The sequence below is a fragment of the Mus caroli genome, chromosome 3 (genome assembly GCF_900094665.2).
Source record: "Mus caroli chromosome 3, CAROLI_EIJ_v1.1, whole genome shotgun sequence".
Lineage (NCBI taxonomy): Eukaryota > Metazoa > Chordata > Mammalia > Rodentia > Muridae > Mus > Mus caroli.
The window spans coordinates 116320521-116337153 of NC_034572.1; the positions used below are offsets into that span (position 1 = coordinate 116320521).

The 16633-nt window shown below is 42.7% G+C and overlaps 1 protein-coding gene and 1 long non-coding RNA gene across 4 annotated transcripts in view; one reads left to right on the forward strand and one right to left on the reverse strand.

Annotated features, from left to right (window-relative positions):
• Pde5a (phosphodiesterase 5A) overlaps positions 1 to 16633 on the forward strand; it is a 124954-nt gene that overhangs the window by 62780 nt on the left and 45541 nt on the right. For all 3 annotated transcript variants that reach the window (XM_021157938.2, XM_021157939.2, XM_029475581.1), the window contains exons 8-11: positions 4557 to 4665; positions 5525 to 5612; positions 13413 to 13588; positions 14906 to 14965. In XM_021157938.2, the coding sequence (XP_021013597.1) occupies positions 4557 to 4665; positions 5525 to 5612; positions 13413 to 13588; positions 14906 to 14965 (433 nt within the window). The remainder of the gene's footprint in view (positions 1 to 4556; positions 4666 to 5524; positions 5613 to 13412; positions 13589 to 14905; positions 14966 to 16633) is intronic.
• On the reverse strand, positions 5382 to 12422 carry LOC110291002. Its single transcript, XR_002377522.2, has 4 exons — positions 12224 to 12422; positions 10167 to 10270; positions 8756 to 9466; positions 5382 to 5579 (listed from the first exon to the last, which is right to left on the reverse strand). It is a non-coding gene; the product is annotated as an uncharacterized LOC110291002 (long non-coding RNA).

Consider the following 16633-nt stretch of genomic DNA (forward strand, 5'->3'; position numbering starts at 1 on the left):
TTGTAGACCAGGCTGGCCTCGAACTCAGAAATCCGCCTGCCTCTGCCTCCCGAGTGCTGGGATTAAAGGCGTGCGCCACCACGCCCGGCTTGCATCAGCATTTTTATAAAGTAGGAAATAACCATGCTGTTACGTTAACTGCAATAGAACTCACGCCTCTATAGCAGTTCCTTCTTCTGAGTTCATGGTTCTGGCAAGTTTCTTAGGCATTTTGAGTTGCTTCTGACTGATGCTGGTAATGGTAAGATGGGATAATTATTACTATTTTCATTTTTAGTCTGCAGAAGACTGCTGTGGTGGCATCTTTTCTGGTGTTTTTCTTTCTCCTGGTGGTGACCTTTTTATTTTTCCTGTTTATATTATGGCTTCTTCTTGTTTTATTTCCCTAGGCTATTGTTTGTAGAAAACAAAAACCCTTGTAGTTTTAAGTATTGTGTTATTTTAGCCTCAAGTCTGTACTTACAACCTTTCCTTGAATGTCACACAGATAACACATGTAATCAGACCCAGAAGATCTGTTATGCAAGGCCATCTGAATGCCTTCAAGGCCGAGCTGGAAGTTCATCTTGTACCCATCTATTTCCCTGCTACATTCTGTAATGTCATTTGTGCTCTTTTTCATTTATGCGTAATACTTTCCAGTGTGTGTGTGTGTGTGAAGCTCTATTTGACCATATTACAATCAAGTCAATACATATGTCAGAAAGGGGATACTGAAATATCTGAGCCATTGCGGAACGCCATATGACCTCACTGTTCCAAGATCCAACCTGTGTATAAAGGATGGTAGACAGGTACCATATTGGAACTTCGGAAACTTAGAACTAGAAAAATTCTTTTCCAAGACATGTATTTCTTTTTTCTAATTATAATTTTTTTATTCTTCAGAACTCCATACTTATATACAATGAAATATGATCATACCTCCATTTCCCTCCTCCAGTTCTTCCGTGTGCCTCTAAATTGTGTTCCCAACTTGATGCTGCTAAGTTAATAACCCACTAAGTCCAATTAGCATTGCACATATGTGCACGGTGTGGGGCCGTTCCCTGGCACATTGAAACCTGCCAGTGGGAACACCACCCAAGAAGAATGGTTCTGTCTTCCCCAACAACTGTCAACTGCCAATCACACTCGGTAAGGAGCGGAGCCTGGAGAGCACCTTTCCCGTCCCAATTACTCAGTGCAACCTTACTGTTGAGGACACCATACATACACTTTGGCTGCAAGACATAGAGAAATCAACCTGAAACTAAGCAGAAACTTTTCTCCCATCTGGCTAGCTCTCACAGTGTCAGAAGGCTCTGTGCAGGCTGCTAAGGGAAGAGAAGACATCTGGCCCTACCGAGTGTGGCGCAATGACCTTCAGGCATTATCTGCCCGGTCACCGGTACAACAGAAGTATTTAGGTGTAATTAGAATGGGCCTGGCTGGGTTTTTGTGCTGGCTGGGCTTTGTGCAGTTCTTTTTTTTTTTTTTTTTTTTTNNTTTTTCGAGACAGGGTTTCTCTGTGTAGCCCTGGCTGTCCTGGCACTCACTTTGTAGACCAGGCTGGCCTCGAACTCAGAAATCCGCCTGCCTCTGCCTCCCAAGTGCTGGGATTAAAGGCGTGCACCACCACGCCCGGCTGCTTTGTGCAGTTCTTGAGCAGATAAACCATAGCTGCTAAGAGATGATGATTATAATAGCTACGTGATGTACAGACAGGCATTGCCTGAACTCCTCTTTGTCTTCTAGCTCTTAAGGTCTTTCTACTTCCTCTTCTAGGACATTGCCTGAGCTTTGGTGAGGGAGGAGCGACTGGGGAAGATTTCCCACCTGGGCTGAGGCCTCAGCCTTTTACTCTCAGCATTTGGACTAATTATACATTGATTGCTGATGTCGCAATTAGGGTTTCTGTTGCTGTGACAACACAGCATAACCAATGGAATGGCACAAGCCTTTTGGAACCTCAAAGCCCACCCCCAGTGACATATCTTTTCCAACAATGCCACATCTCCTAACCCTGTGGTTCTCAACCTTCCTAATGCTGTGACCCTTTAACTCAGTTCGTCCTGTTGTGGTGACGCCCTCCAACCATAAATTTATTTTCATGGCTACTTCATGATTAGAATTTTGTTACTGTTATGAATCATAAGATAAGCATTTGCTACGTAGCATATCTGATATGCAATCCCTGTGAAAGGGTCATTCGTGACTGGAGGGGTCACGACCCACATGTTGAGAACTACTATCTTAATCCTTCCCAGTTAACCAACTGGAGACAAAAGTATTCAAAGGCATGAGCTTCTGAGGACCAGTCTCATTAAAACACCACAGCTACCTACTGTGAAAAGGAGTTTCTCTGACCAAGACTGAGAGCATCTCAGGTCTGTGGCATAAACACAAATATTCAGGGGGCAACTCGACATGTCCATTTAAACAACAATCTTGGTTTCTTCCTTAGGGCCTATGACCTTCCTCACCGTGGGCTTATGACTAGGATTACAGGACTAGGCATGACCACCCCTCCTGTGGAGCAGGCCTCAAGTCCAACCGGAAATCAAGTAGTTACCCCATAGTCATCCTTTTTTGGCACAGGTGAGCAGGCAGATACTGCCTGAAGGTCATTGCGCCACACGTAGAGTCCAGCACTCGGTAGGACCAGATGTCTTCTCTTCCCTTAGCAGCCTGCACAGAGCCTTCTGACACTGTGAGAGCTAGCCAGATGGGAGAAAGGTTCCTGTTTAGTTTCAGGTTGATTTCTCTATGTCTTGCAGCCAAAGTGTATGTATGGTGTCCTCAACAGTAAGGTTACACTGTGTTATTGGAATGGGTTGTTTTGGAGACCCCTGGGGACTCCATGACCAATAACTCTTTTTTTTCTTTGAAGATTTAAAAATATTTTTTACTTTTTATAATTTTTTATTTGTTGAAATTACAATATAGTTATGTTATATTGCCATTCTGTTTCCTCCCTTCAATACTTCCCATATCATCTTCCTGTCTCTTTCAAAGTCGGAACCTCTTTTTGTTGTTTTGTTGTGTGTGTGTATGTGTGTGTGGGGGGGGGGGGGGGAAGAAGGGAGAGAGAGAGAGAGAGAGAGAGTTACTAAACAGAAACACAGCCTGTTTATAATGTTTGTATAATGTTACTTGAATGTACATGTTTTCAAGGCTGACCATTTGGCATTGGATAATTAGCTAATTGTGTGTTTTTTCTTGTAGAACACTATTCATCAAACTCAACATTCTTTAGTTGCCTATAGGGGTTTTGTGTGTGTGTGTGTGTGTGTGTGTGTAGAACTGGGGCCTTGTGAGCTTTCCCCCCAACCACGTTAACATGTCTATGATGTTCAGCTTGTGATTAGGTAGCCATATTGGTGAGACTTTATGGGTGTAGTTTCTAGGAGACAACCTCACAGCAAACTCTCCGATCTGCTGGCTCTTAGCATCTTTCCACTCCTCTTCTCCAACAATCCCTGAGTCTTAGGCATAGGAGTTGTGTTGTAGAGATAGGAGTTGAAATTTGACTCCACAACTCTACGATTTGATTGGTTGTGGGCTTAATGGTCTCCATCTGTTGCAAAGAGAAGTTCCCTTTATAAGGTGTAAAAGCTACTCTTATCTGTCAGTACAAGGACAAATATTTAGAGTGTAGCTAGAAATTATGATTTCATAAAGCAGTGGCTGTAGGTCCTCCTCCATGACCTCAGTGGCCCTGCATTGGTGGCTTGGTGTCCAGTGACAGGCATGAGCTCCCATGAGTTATCTGTAAGTCCAGTTAGAGAGCTGCTGGTTACCACTGAGGTATTCATGCGACTACTGTATCTTTAGGGTTAGTCTGCCATGCTGCTCATTGTTGTGGCTCATGGGCATCATAGCTGTAGGACTGCCGGTTGACTCCCTCTTGAAAGCTTGCAAGGTACCTTCTGGAACCATGAAATCTACTTCTTAGGGAGAAGACATTCAATGACCAATAACTTAGGGAGCTATTCCATGCCTAAGGCATATATTCATTTTAAATATCTCCCACTAATTTCCCATTTCTCCAGTTAGTAAAACTACAATTAAAATAGGCATATTAGACAGGAAACGCGTGCGTGTACACACACACACACACACACACACACACACACACACATCCAGGAGGAAGATGCATCTAGAGAGAATCTACTAAAATTCTTTTAAGTGTGACCCTTTAATAAAGTTCCTCATGTTGTTGTGACCCTCAATCATAAAATTATTTCATTGCTACATCATAACTGTATGTTTGCTACTGTTATAAATTGTAATGGAAATATCTGATATTCAGGCTATCAGAAATGTGACATCCAAAAGGATCCTGACCCACAGGTTGAGAACCACTGTTCTGCACAGTCCAAATGGGATAGGTGTTTGTTGTACCAGGCTATTCAGATTAGGGTAATGACTGAGCTGTAGTCATCTAACATATTTTCAGATTTGGATGTAGATTTCCCCCCTGCAGGTTCCAGCTGCTGGTCCCTCCTTTACCAGTTTGTATAGCACATTTCCCCCCACTGCATAGAAGGAACTCACATTTCTTATTTCTGCAGGGAGCAAGATGCAAACAAAATCAACTACATGTATGCCCAGTATGTCAAAAACACGATGGAGCCACTTAATATCCCAGATGTCACCAAGGACAAAAGATTTCCCTGGACAGTAAGTAAGCTAATTTTAGACCTGATGATCCCAGGCTGGTTTCCCTTCAGACCCAGACTTACAGAGCTGCTTGGTGTCTGAAGGACTAGGCTGGAAACTGGCTGTTTAAAGGGAAGGATCTCTGTTTTTCCTGCTCACGGTGGGGGATGGTAAAGAACCTCTATGTGTGTTGGGAAGGCTGTGCTGTGTGTTTTTGAATAGTGACAAACTAGCATGTGCAAATTGAGGTAATTTAAAGAACACGGTGTCAGTGACTTTCCTCAGATGGAGTTCCTGACGTAAACATTAAGGTCCGTGTGGCTTGGCTGCACACCACTGGCCGTCTTCTTAGTGAGCTGCTCCTTGGGAAGATGGGTATCCACTTGCCTTGACAGCGAAGTTATCACAGAGATGTGTTCCGCAGACACTGAACACTTGGAATTCCTGTGTTTTGGTTAATCTTTCAGAAAACACTAGCCTGTGACACAGCTGCCTTGATTCTCTTGCCTGCACACTTGGGACAACATTGTCAGACTGGGAATGTAGGCTTCAAATATGGTGGCATTATTAAGAATGCCAATATTGTCATGTGTTGTTTCCAGGCTTTGGATTCTGCCTGCCTTGTAGAATGGAAACCGCTACCTCACCAGGACAGCAGACGCTGAATAAATATTTGACTTATGTTTACTATAAACTCTTTGGAAAGTTTAAATAAAGGACATTTGGTATATTTTCCTGATAAAGACTGACTTTATTGCTCATTGTCTGTAGCTGATACAAGATGAGCATGTGCGTTATTTCATGTGTGTTCTACGGTTAATAGGATGTTCGTGGGACCAGTTATTTCCGTTGTTTTAGCGGTCTTGGCTTTGTTCTTTAGAATGAAAACATGGGACACGTGAACACGCCCTGCATTGGAAGTTTACTTTGCACCCCTATAAAAAACGGGAAGAAGAACAAAGTCATAGGTAAGACTTTTCCACTGACTGAACACTCAGAATTTGTGCAAGAAAAAAAGCATTCCCTACTACTTTCATGTGTGACTTGTAAATTTAAAGAATAAAATGTCTGATGAAAGAAAAACATTTAGAGTTATAAGTTAACAATTTTTATGTTGATAAATACCTCTATGCAAGTCAGACATTTTATTCGATATACAGTACTTTTTTAATCATTAAAAATACAGTTTTATCTGAGATTTTTGTTCAAGATTGATGTGCTAAAGTCTGTAGACTGGACTGGCAAAATGGCTGATTGGGGAAGGGGCTTGCCACCAAGCCTAAATTCTATTCCCAGTATCCATATGGTAGAAGGAGAGAACCAACTCCAGAATGTTGCCTTCTGATCTCCACATCCACACTGTGACACACTTGCACAACCCCCTGTGTGCACACACACTTGCATACACATAAAAATGTTCGAAGTTCATACACTGAGAAGTAACAGCTGACAACGTATATTTCCTGATATTTGACTTTTCAAATATGTAGCTGAGGTTATAGATTGTATTGATTGTTTATTTACTTAATCAGTATTTATTGAGCACTCCTGCAGTCTAGGCTCCTGGCATAAAGCAGGGAGCAAAGCGGAAATCCCTGTCCTAGGGTCTTACGTTTGTATACAGAGGTTAAAGGGCACCCTCTACTACATAACAGCACAAATTCCTTCCCCAGACAATGGAAAGATGTTCCCTGTTTCCCCCTTGGTGTCATAGGCTTTATTAAGTGCAGGGTAAACATTACTGGGCTTTGGTAGCACATGGCTTTAGTCCCAGCACTCAAGAGGCAGAGGCAGGTGGATTTCTGAGTTGGAGGCCAGCCAGGGCTACACAGTGAAACCCTGTGTTTAAAAAGACAGAGGTGGACCAAAGGTATGCTGTTTTGTACTCTAGGTATCCATGGTTAACACAGAGAAAGCAGTGTGAACTAACAGCATGCTCCCAAGTTTGTAGAAATAAAGGAAAGATAACTGACTTCTAAAGATTAAAATTGGACACTGAAACCCTAATGGAACATCACTTATGTATAAATTCACCTTAACAAAATCGGCATAGCTTTCAGGTTGCAAGAAAAAAAGATCTTGTTATTTAACATGGAAGCAGGTAGGTAGGTAGATTTGCTAATGGGTGTGTATGTGTGCCTGTGCATGTGTGTGTATGTGTGCCTGTGCATGTGTGTGTATGTGTGCCTGTGCATGTGTGTGTNTGTGTGCCTGTGCATGTGTGTGTATGTGTGCCTGTGCATGTGTGTGTATGTGTGCCTGTGCATGTGTGTTACAAATGGTGAGAGTGCCTATCCAAGTTGGACACAACTCTGATCCCTTTGCTAGGAGGCCGTTAAACATTCCATGAGCTGCCCTCCTTTGTTCCGATTCCAGACCAACTAATCTGATTTCCCTCATTTGATTTTCCTTCCAACGCAGTTCATAGGAAGGGAACCGGTTGCTTTGCGGGTTCCTGTTTGTGTTCTAAAGTGACGTTTCCTGTCTGTCCTGCTCTTCTTCACCAGTCTTGCCATCCCCTGTCACCAGCATGCCACTGTAGGTCCTGCACCTGTCAGGCTTGGGGCCAGACCTTACATACACTCTTAGAAGCTTGTAGGCTACTCCTTGCTGTATTGTGTTATCTACAGTACTCTTCTGGGCTCAGACAAGAAGATCAGAAGCCAATGAACATGGAAGCACATCTATAAACATCATCGCCAACTGATTTCCAAAACATGCAACAAATGTTATGTTGTAAAAGTTTACTTGCTAGGAGACTAATGGGAAACTACATTATGTTACGCTTTTTTAGAAACTGTTTTTCATGTAACTATAAGAAACTACCATAAGCCGCCTTTGAGAGAGTGAAATTGAGCTCCCACAGGGACGTGTCATTTACTAAGATGTGGTCATAGAAAGAATGAAGACTTGCAAGTCTGCTATGCCTCAGCAATGTCTCTGTGACATGATATGTAAGGATCAGGGCTTGCTGAGGGGGGTGTGTGTCTGTCACGCCTGCACTTAAGCACAGCTGGCTACAGAGCACAGGCCTGGGAAGGGACCTCATAAGCCCTTTGCTTCATTCTCACAGAAACGGTCAGGAGCACTCAGTGACTCCGTAGATCTGTCAAAAGTCACTTTTCAATCTTGTCTGTTTCAGAAAAGTGAGCAACTTTTTAAAAGTTAGAAAGAGAAGACTCAAGCTGAGCATGGTGCACATAACAGGCAGAGCTCTGCGAGTTTGAGGTCCATATATAGCAAGGTTCAGGACAGGTAGGGCTGCATAATAGAGAGACCCTGTCTCAAAAAACAAAAGTCAAAACAAAAGGATCTGAATAACTGGGCATATGCTTTCACATCCTGCTGAGAAGCTGAAGCCAAAGGCAGCAAATGTCATTAAAAAGAGAAAAGAAAATTAAAAGAAGAAATGAATAGTTTCTGTGGGAGTTTGTGGAATAGACAGGTACTCAAGTTCACTGCAAGTGTGAGATGGGAATTTCCCAGTGTACCCTGCTGTTTGATAAGTGTGACGAAGCTGGGAGATGCAGCTCTGCACATACTTAGATTTCCACAGGAGCCGTGGGGGGAAAGATCATGGCTGTGGATAATTCATCTTGCATGTTGCAGACCAGATTCCCATATGGCATTCTGATAGAGAACCCCTACAGAGTTACACGCAGGCAAACAGGCCACCCCGGGTGCCTGTGCAGTCTTCTTCTTTCCTCCTCATTGGCTCTCATTACTGATGTTTAGATGAAATTACAAGCATTAGACCAGCTCAGAGCCTATATTGTATCATCAATTTTATTCCCCAAAGTATTACATCCTATCAACAAATGTTTTCGAATGCTCTGCCTAATACAGAAAGTTTCCACCAATGCTCAGGAAAAAAATTTCTCAATTAGCATCCATTCATTTGAACCAGTTGTTTGCCCTGTTGATAAAGCTAAATATACCCTTTTCTCCATAATATTCTTTCCGGAAATTTTAATCTCTAATCTCCATAACAATTTCAAAGCATATTTAAGGGGGGTAATATACTTTTATATTTTAAATATATATATTAAATTACATTTACATTCTATGTATTACATTATATATTACATGTTATATATTATATTATACCCACCTCCTCTCCTTCTGATAAGATTCTGTCTGGCTTGAGTCTATGCAGGTCTTGTTCATTCACAACTGCCGTGAACTGAATTCATGTTCGACTGCCGTGTGGTCGGACAATACTCTTTCTTTCTAGTCATTCACTGTCTGTGGTTCTCAAATCTTCCCTCCCCCTCTTTTACAATGATCCCTGAGCCTTGAGTGTATAACATAATGTCCCATTCAGGGGTCCACATTTTCCAGGCTCATATTTTCTACATTTTGAGCCCGTGTATCAGTTACCATCTACTTCAGAAAGAATCTTCGCTGATGAGAATTGATAGATTCACTAGTCTATGAATATAATGATAAGTTGTTTGGTTAGTTTAATATTCTGCCCACTTAACAGTAAAAGCAGTAGTTTCTCTTTTAGGGTCTTTGACCTTTCCAGAGGTGAGTTCTGGTTTCAGTGATGGTGCTAAGTGTAGGTTTCAGCTTGTGTGGCAGGCCTTAAGTCCAATTGGAAAGTAGTTGGTTACGCTATGACGTTGGTGCCACTATTGGACCAGTGAACAGGCCTTGCCAGGCCAATGTAACTGTGGCTCATGAAGTTCATGACCGAGTCAGGCTGGTGCTATACATAGCACTTTCCACTGCTCTGAAAGCTAACGGCAGAGATGGAGCTTCTAGGTTGGTACCAGCTTGACTTCTCCATGTCTGTGACTCCAGTATGTGGTATCTTCAGCTTCTTGAGAGTAACGAAGAGCGTTAGCAATAGTCTTTGATGTTTGGGTCTATGGGACCTCACAGGCCAAGAGCTCCAAAAGATATAACCCATTCTCGGCACTGATTCTGGGTGAGCCAATCCAGACCCAGAAAGACAAATGTCATGTGTTTTCTCTCATTTGTGGATATTCGGGGGCAGGGTGGAGGGTTGTTTGGTCGTTGAGATGTGGACCTACTATGACATCCTGGCTGGCATGGAACTTGATAACTTTTGAATTCATTGAGATCTGCCTATGAAATGCTGGGATTAAGAACCCATGCCACCACACCCTGCCAAATAAAATATTTGTATTAATTTTGAGGACATCCTATGATGTATTTTGATCATATCCACCCTAGCTCCTTGCAGATCCCTATCTTCCTACCCACCCAACTTGTCTTCTCTTTCTCTCTCTTTAAACTTATGCAGTCCAATTCATGCTGCCCCAGTACTATTGAGTGTGGGGCCATTTACGGGAATGTGATCAACCTATGAAGGGCTCCACCCTTAAAAACAGATGCTTAAGGAGGTGTAGTGTTACGAAGGGGAAAGAAGGAATAGAGTGGGTCAGATGGGTGCAGGATTAAAGGGCAGGGTCGTGAAGGGGGCATGGAGAGGGATAAGCAAAAGGAATCTACTGCTGCAGAAACTCACACGGACAAGGTTAAAGTGGAGCTACCTGTGATGGGTGACAGTGCCCCCTGTGAGACACCATAGGCTGGCAAACACAACACTCAGTGCCAGGAGTCAGTTGCTTTTTGAGCAGCTGATTCTTTTGATTATCTGAAAAATTAAATATTTTTGTATAGAGAGACATTCCCAAATTAAGATTATTGACAAAAGTAAGCACACATATCCTTTACAAGATTAAATCCTGTTATCTGTTTTTAAAACTTCCTGACCAAGATTATTGCCCCCTGCCCCCAAAATGAGCAAAAATTAATTTTTCTTATGATTAAGGTATTTTAAGGCCAGATACTAATTTTTATGTCCACACGTACGGCAGCGAGAATCAGTTGCTGTAGCAAAGTCTATATGCCTTAACCTTGCTTGGCCGAAAAACTAGGAGGTTGGAAGCAGATGATGAGTCCCAGAATTACAGAAAAAGCCGCAGCTGTGGGGTTCAGAGCTGTCCTCTGTGTGGTTTCCAGAGATACTCGGTAGTGCCCAGCTCTTACCATGGCAGTGGCCACACAAGCTGATCTTAAGATTAGGGAACATGGATAATTTACTGTTTGGTTTCATTATCGCTTTATCTTCCTCCTGATGCAGTCTTGGGTATTATTTTACCTTATTATTATATTTTTTACTATGCATGAAGTAGTCATAATGGCTCGCACTCCATCGTTGCATTGTCTAGCTCTTCTCATTGGTCATTTGTGAAGAAATGGTGAAAATTTAATCTATATATGTGCCCAAGCCTTAAATTCTCTCTAAGAAGAACTCCATTTGTTTCTTATAAACCTTCCCATGGATTTTTGCTTGCCATAATTAAATTTTCTAAGGGATTTAATGTGATCAGTGGGATAAGCATGCATGCTTGCCCAGCCTGCTTTTGAGAGAGAATTTAATTATATGCTTAAGTGGCTGTTTGTCTTCAGTACCCCTTTCTTGCCCTGGAGCTTAAGTCTGTGTTTCTACACCTGTAATGGTGACTTGTAACACAGACATATTTTATCTGCTCTGCACTGGGCTGTGGATACAGCAGACTTAACATTCATTTGGCATTCCATTTAAATGATTTGTGAGCAATTCCAGAGGTCGCATTTAATACTCCTTTTTTTTATTTCTTTTTGTCCGGAGCTTTGCAGTCCACCACTGCCCTACATCCCCAGATCCATTAATACCTCTTAACATACTTGTTCAGCGAATTTTAGCCAGGATAGATTTGAATTACTATGTAACAGACTCAATTAGGGCACAGCTTAGCAAATTGCCCGATGTTCATGCCATAAACCCTCTGTCACACTTTCTGTGGTATGCCTTCAGGGATTGCTACGAGGTAATCTGAAAGTCTTATTTCTGAGCAACGACCACTGTGTATAAGATAACTTGTGTAAAAATTGAAAGACACTTCCTCTGTGATCTGAGCAAAAGAGCCTGAAACAAATGACCTGCAGGAAGATTCCAACTGGGAGACAGCCAGAGCCTACGTAAACAGTCCCATAGTTATAATGTGAGGAGCCACAAAGATGAGAGGACATAGCCCTTGTGTTTTACCAAATATGGGGTGCGTGTTGTTATGATAATGAACGCTGAGTGATGTTATGTATGGCTTTTTGCTCGCATGGTCCACCGTCTTTAAGTCTCGGTTGAAGTATTGCTTTATAATAGAATAGTGTTGGAAATGTGGTCCCCACAGCACTACATGCAGTATAAGTACTACACAGGCAAACACAAATGAAAAGCAGAGTCCAGATCATCTGTTAAAACAGAGAGCGCAACCGTGGTGACAAAAGGAATTAATATGTAATCAGATGTCAGCACAGACCATGAAAATCCTTTGTGTTCCAGGAAAAATAAGGGCTAATGGTCGACACAATCTCCGTGGGAAAGTACCTCGGGTCAGAACTGGGGGCCGCAATCTTTTCATTAACTCAACATTTTTTTTTCTTAAATTCTTACTGTCTGCCAGGATTTTGTTAGCTGAGAAAGTGGGATTGTGGGGAGGGGATTGCTAAGCCCAGCACACTTAAAGCCAAGAAAGAAACAGAAGTGCAATCTGTCCTTACTCACCCAGTGTCACTGTGAACACAAGAAGCGCCTGCCCTGGGTCTGAGCTTCGAGGCTGAGGGCCTCTGTTTGAAGGAGATGTAGGTGTCACCTGGGAGACAGGCAGGAGCGCACCAGACAGCAATGCAGGCCCCAGGTAGATGGAAAGACCACCGCAAAGGTGTGAGCAGTTGACGTGCAGTTTGAGCAGTGCATGCAACTGAGCATGCGCAGTGACGGAGCTAGGCGGAAGCCAAGGCAGAGGTTGATTTTAGACTCCTGTGGGTGCTGTGTAGTTGTCAATAAATGCAGCAGCCTTGTCCTCATTCCTATAATGGTCCCACAGCCTTCACAAGGAAAATCATGAGGACCAGAGATTGTGTGTCTACTCAGTACCTATCCCACAGTGCACACATATCGGAAGTCTACTACTTAGAGACAAAGTGATACAAGTTAACAACACATTTTACTCAATGGTGGGCCATGTATACCAACACCTTGTGCAGGAACCTCATTCTGTAGACACAGAATCCCATAGCAACACCGGCTGAGTAAAGATTATCATAGCATTAGGATAATTCTCCATTCTTGCCCAACTTCATGGCTGACCCTATAAGGAGAGATCATGATATTCTTTAGGGACTAAGTCTGCTTTTATATCTAAAACAGTTGTTGTATCTGTGATTACTTCTTCCTGTGTGATTATCCTGAATACTTGAGCATATATTTGAAATTCGAAGCTGCCTCTGTGAGATGCCTATTTTCTGCATTCTATTCTGTATGCAATTGCATTTTTTAAACTCTGATTTCTCAGTAAGGGAAGGCAGACTGTGTGACCCAAACCTCTGATCTGCATCAAAACTGTTCTCTTGGCACAAGTACAAAAATCCAATTAAGTTTCCAAAGGACAAATTGTCTTTGGGGACTCAACTGATCTGAAATTCATGACCAATCTGGAGGAAAATAGTTCTCTAAGAATTTTTTTTTTTAAATCATAGACGATATACATTCAGGGCTGAGTGAAACTAACACTTATATAAATTAATCGGGGTTACTCTCCTAGGTTTGTTTTTGAGAAGTCTGTGTTCTTACTTGGAGACACCAGGCATCTCTAAGAGAAAACAGTAAAGGGATCTTTGGGTGTGAATATTAAGGTCGATCGGAGCCATGGTGACTGATGATCTTATGTGCTTAATCTCTTGGAATGCTATAGGCGTTTGCCAACTTGTTAATAAGATGGAGGAGAATACTGGCAAGATTAAAGCTTTCAACCAAAATGATGAGCAGTTCCTGGAAGCCTTTGTCATCTTCTGTGGCTTGGGGATCCAGAACACACAGATGTATGAAGCAGTGGAGAGAGCCATGGCCAAGCAGATGGTGACATTAGAGGTGGGACGGAGCCCGTGGGATTTGGATTGCCCAGGCACATACTCAGCGTCTCCTCCAGACATGCACAGCGTGAAAACATGGGATTCTCCTGATGATGTCCACATGCTTATTTAAAAGCTAAAGAAAGTAGATTCCAAATGCCTAGACTCTAGCCGAGGCTCATATGGCCAAACCGCGACTCTGGTCCACCCGTGCTTTTGCTGCATAAAGCAGAGTTTGCCTTCTGTAGTCCATTCATGGGGATACCCACCATCCCTGAGTCTCTCTCATTTATTTCCCTTTTGCAAATCTCTATGAGGATATCTATTTTTTAAAAAAATGTTTAAAAAAAATTCCCTACCAATCTTGGAGAATTGAAAGTAAGGAAAAGGAAAAATAAATAAAGGAAAATCGGTGAGTGGCAGAAACAAGTGTCTTGAACTCGCGGTTCGGAGACTCGGCTTCCTGAAGCTTCGGATCCAGCTGGTTCTCTGGAGAGGCTGCAAGTATTATTGCCTCTGTGAACTCCATTTTTTACGTTTACATATAAATTTAATTTACATTTTTAAATTTACATATAAAATAAACCGTTCAGTACAGCCACATCTTTGGATTAAAGGGAATTTCTAAAATCATCCCACATTGCTTAGAAGGTACCCTTTTTGAAAATGAGAATTATGACTCTTACCGCATTAGAAGGTTTAGAGTAAGCCCAGCCCTCGAGGAAGCATTGGGTCCCCCCATGAGCCTAACAGCCAGTGCCGTCAGCTGCTGCTCGACTCTCTCTGCCCTTGGCCTGCAGAGCATCTTCACACCTGTATGACTGTACATTCCAGAGTGAACTTGGTAGCTATCACAGGTTTCACCTGGGAACCGTTTCTAAGACAACCTCCCCCCCCACACACACACACACACTAACACACACATAAATAGCAACTTTAAATATATCTATTCCGGCAAGAGTTTTATTCCCCTAGTCTGAACACAAGTATGTTTCTGAAAAAACAAACAAACAAACAAAAAACAGTTCAAAATAAACTTGCTGCTGTGTGTGAGCCAGTAATCCATTCTAGAGTGACTTGTAAATAATGCGTTTGTTACATCAACAGTGTCAGAATGAGAGTTTCGGGATTTTCTTTAAAAATTAAGGAGTGTAACTTCAGGCGCACGCAAGGGACCTTCGATGGAGGTTCCACGGTGTTGATGAAAGCCACACCGAGAGTTGGCAGTGTGAGATCCTAGTTACGTCTCTCACAAGTTAGAACAGGATTCCAGCCAGATGTTCCCTGCACATCAGTCACCCTGCCTGAGTAACCTGGGTTCCTGTCTCACCCCTAGGTCCTGTCTTACCATGCATCAGCGGCGGAGGAAGAAACAAGAGAGCTCCAGGCTTTATCGGTAACTCTTTTCTTTTGGAAACTCACTGACTAGCCATCTAATTAATTTACAAGTGGTTTTACTAGTGGTAAATATTTAGGTGGACACAGAAATTCTTAATGGTGATCAACTTTCTCGCTAGGGCCCAAAGTCACGGATAATACGAAGCACCCATGGTCTATGTTGACTTTGTCATGCTATTCTGTTATCCTGCCTTTTGCCCCCACTGCTGGATACAGCCTTCACATCTTCTCTTTCACCAAAATTGACTTAGTTTTTTTTTTTTTTTTTCATGTACTGGGGAGATTGCAATGGGTGATTACAGGTGGTGGGTTGTCACACGTAACCAACTCTGCATTGGCCAGAACAGACCGGTCTGATCTCTGACCACATGGTTTATGGGAGGGTGTTTGAAATCAGGATCAGATAGGGTTACTGGAGTCCTGCCATTAGTCAGGATGGCGTGAGGGGAAAGCAAGTGGACACGTGAGCATGTATGCCAGGCATTCTGGGTACACTGGGTACAAAGTTGGGAACACTTTGGTACACTCTGGTGGTGGTATGTGTAAAGCTAAAGCCCCTGCACGTAACAGTTTACAGTACACTTACAGTACACACTTTCACTGTAAGTTGTTGCTGCAACCTAGCTAGGTCTCTATAAGGAGAAAAAAATGTGCACAGGAGAGGAAAGCTTGAGCAGAACACAGACATTCTATTCAATTAGTATCAATACCCCAGCTCACCAGAAGATAACTTTCTAATGCTCTGTCAATGCGTTCTCATGGAAACTCCAGCCGGGTTGTGAAGACTGCCCTGGTGCCTAGAAAAGCCAAAGAACTTCAAGTTCACAAGGCCACGCCAGTAGGAAGAGGCAATGGAGGGTTTCTAAGTTAAATTATGTTTAGCAACATGAGTCACCTAGCAAGGACAGCAAAAGAGTCATTAGGTAATTTTATCTGAAAGGTCACACAAAGTTTACAGAGGTATTGGGTTTAAAGTATCCTTTGCCTTGGGCTTAATTGATACTTTTTAGTTTTATTTTTTATTTTTTTGAGGCTGGAGCGCCTCTCACACATTAGCTCAAGATGGCCTGGAACTCACTTGAGCTCCTGACATTTCATTTGCCTCAGCTTCCCAAATCCTAGAAGTATAGGTGTGAGCTAGCTCACCCAAGTTAACTGGCACATTTGCTGTACTGGCTGGTTTTGTGTCAACTTGACACAGCTGGAGTTATCACAGAGAAAGGAGCTTCAGTTGAGGAAATGCCTCCATGAGATCCAACTGTAAGGCATTTTCTCAATTAGTGATCAAGGGGGAAAGGCCCCTTGTGGGTGGGACCATCCATGGGCTGGTAGTCTTGGATTCTATAAGAGAGCAGGCTGAGCAAGCCAGGGGAGGCAAGCCAATAAGGAACATCCCTCCATGGCCTCTGCATCAGCTCCTGCTTCCTGACCTGCTTGAGTTTCAGTCCTGACTTCCTTGGTGATGAACAGCAGTATGGAAGTGTAAGCTGAATAAACCCTTTCCTCCCCAACTTGCTTCTTGGTCATGATGTTTGTGCAGGAATAGAAACCCCGACTAAGACATTTGCCTAGTCTACCAACAAGATCTAGTTTTCACTTCGATGCATACTGTGTGCTTTCAAGCCCTGAGAGTTAGAACTTCATGCTAAGGTAAAGGAGGAGTCAC